The 2,797-nt window shown below is 39.9% G+C and overlaps 1 protein-coding gene across 1 annotated transcript in view; it reads left to right on the forward strand.

The window, feature by feature from the left end:
- The window catches only part of LOC119339660 (1,4-alpha-glucan-branching enzyme, chloroplastic/amyloplastic-like), a 5,730-nt gene extending 3,338 nt beyond the window's left edge, over positions 1 to 2,392 (forward strand). The window contains exon 6 of the mRNA XM_037611630.1: positions 1,903 to 2,392. Within this exon, the coding sequence (XP_037467527.1) occupies positions 1,903 to 2,220 (318 nt within the window). The 3' untranslated portion in view covers positions 2,221 to 2,392. The remainder of the gene's footprint in view (positions 1 to 1,902) is intronic.
- Positions 2,393 to 2,797: the final 405 nt, after the last annotated feature.

A 2,797-nucleotide genomic window follows, 5' to 3' on the forward strand; every position in this document is an offset into this window, starting at 1 on the left:
TGCTGGCAAGAATGACAATTCCTCAGTTCCTAGGGTATCTTTTGGAGTTTCTCACAAGGCTTTTTCGGAGTGTGTAGGATATTTTAGGTCGTCAATTTCCACTCTTGTTACTCCTATCAATAGTACAGCTTCCCTATGACTCAAGGATATGAAAAAAAATCTATGCTTAAATTTAAAGACGTAGTCTTCTTTTATACTCCCTCTGTCCGGAAATACTTGTCGAAGAAATGGATGTATCTAGACTTACTTTAGTTCTAGATACATCCATTTTTATCCATTTCTGCGACAAGTAATTCCGGACGGAGGGAGTATTTTTTTTCCTTGAGTGGTCTCTAACCACCCTTGCTTCATTTCCTTGGGACTAATAAACGACTCATGCACTCCAGAATATCATTAGTACCCCAATAACCCGCCATTATCACCAAATCTTACTTTTGGGCTAAAGATGTCATTTTAGTTGGCAACTGGAACAAGCAAACAGATTTTTTTTTGGAGTTGTCACCTCAAAGAAGCAAAACTATCTTTCTTGGAAAAAAGACACCCAAAAGGCATCTTAGATCCGATAATTATCAACAAAAATAAAAAAAACATTACAATGGAATGACAACTAGACACAGAATGACAAGTAGAAAATAAATTACCTTAAAAATCATACTAGCCTCCTTCAGATTGTACACCATCTTTCGGAGATTAAAAATTGCACTCAACCGACAATAAAGGAAAGCGACGCCTACAAACATCCTCGCCATAATAGGCTTTAAAGACCGTAATAGCCACTCTCTGCTTGAGAAAAGATCTAAAACACGCTGAAGAAGCATCAGTTGGTGCATCACCCCATGCAGTACAAGAGTTGGAGAAACCAAATCATGCCGTAGAAGAACACGTAAGAAGATGTGGAAGTCGCTGCACAAATAGCGAACCATTTGCTCTCCTTGATAGGCACATCAATTGTCAAAATTCAAAGACAGTCAACAAATTTGGCGACGCAAACTCTTACAGGCCCTTCATCGGTGCCAGATCGAACGTCGTTGATGTAGAGAGATGCCGAAGAGAACTTATTCCAACATGCCATCACCGCCACCAGTTCGTTGATGCAGCCAGGTATACAAAACTGAGGGAAAAGAAAAATGAGACAGATGGGTCCCCACTCCTCTTGCCGTCGACGAGGCGACTGGACGGGGAAGAAGAGCAGGACCGAGGCGATGGCATGGAGGAAACCTTTAACCAAAAAATGAGGCATGCAACACCAGGACTTCCCAGGGCGTCACCCATTCTAGTACTACTCTTGTCGAAGCACACTTAACTTTGCTATTCTGATGGGATTCATTGCTTTACTGTTGGTATAAACCTCGAAGAAGCAAAACGGCCGTAGACTGAAGCATGACTATTATCTTGTAAATGTGTGTCCCTCTTGTATTATTGTATATAAAATCTTTATCATGTTAGAACAAGTTTGCATCATGTCCATAGGCCAATGATGATGTTTAAAACCTTGGCATGATGAATGTTTGACGATGCTTTGCTTTATGTGTTTGCGGATATATGAAAATGGTAAAACTCAAGCAACAAAGAATATGCATCCATTTGATGTCCAGCAAGGTATAATGTCAGGTCTAGGTTGGTAAGTGTTGCTACGTTTTAGACGTACAAGCACATAAAGTCTAGGCAATCCTTTCTAAAAAAGAGTCTTATCTTATCCCTATTGGTCTAGATGCATCATGTCATGTTAAATTATGTTCGGCTATTGCATGTTCAAGTATAGAAATATAGCTTTCCATGTCTAGTTGTAGGATGCAAAATATTTAATGTTTAATTTACCATATAGAAGTAAGTCTGTTTTTCATGACTCACTATTGTAACTTATTTCAACCCTACTAATGTCTAGTAATTAAAACTTAATAGGATGCAATTGAAACTATTGTTTCCGAGATACCGTCCCACATAAGTTCCACAAGCACGTTTGAACATAATTCCCAATTAGAGACAAGCCCACCGAAGTTGCCAATTATTCAAGCTCTTGAGGCTCTACTATTGGCTGAAAGACAGGGTGCAGCTGCACTCCGAGATGCAACTGACATCATGAGGAGGCAAATAGAGCAATCAGATGCACTCCTCACCAAAACCAAACAAGAGATGGATGAAGTTAGAAAGAAGCAAGCGAAGACCGACCAAATTCTTAGGCTTCTAATATCCGGAGCTCAGGGCAATCCCACTTCATAATCTTAGTTGAAATGTTGATTCTCTTTGTGGGCTTGTCATGTGAAGATGTGTATGCATGAACTCTTAGGTGTATGTCAAACGTATGTGAGTGTAATACGAGATGAACTAGAAATTATTCATTCTCCAAATTACTCACGGACAAAAATGATGTGGAGGTGGCAATGATGTGGATGTGGAGCCTATCGAGAAAAAAGATGTTTCATCTAAAAAGACATCTATGACACGACATTTTTATTGTGGAGGTGGCAATTAATTCGATGTTGTAAGCATAATATGGAACATGCACCTTCTCTGTATGGGGAATTCCCAATAGACGCAAGACGAGAAGACCCAATTTGTCGTATGTATCTAAAAAAGGCCCAATTGTTTCAAAAAAAAAGGCCCAATTTGTGTATGTATCTCACTGTTTCGTGAAACTTTCGCGTTCCTTTTCCTCTTCGGATACTGGTGTGTCTCTCATGGCGAGTGGTGATAATGTTTTTCTCAATGGTGCATTGTAATACTAACAAAAAGAAAAATGCCCCTCTCATGTTGCCCCACGTGCAATGGGGAAGGAACCCTAGCCGCCGTCTAGTCC

The sequence above is a fragment of the Triticum dicoccoides genome, chromosome 7B, assembly GCF_002162155.2.
Source record: "Triticum dicoccoides isolate Atlit2015 ecotype Zavitan chromosome 7B, WEW_v2.0, whole genome shotgun sequence".
Lineage (NCBI taxonomy): Eukaryota > Viridiplantae > Streptophyta > Magnoliopsida > Poales > Poaceae > Triticum > Triticum dicoccoides.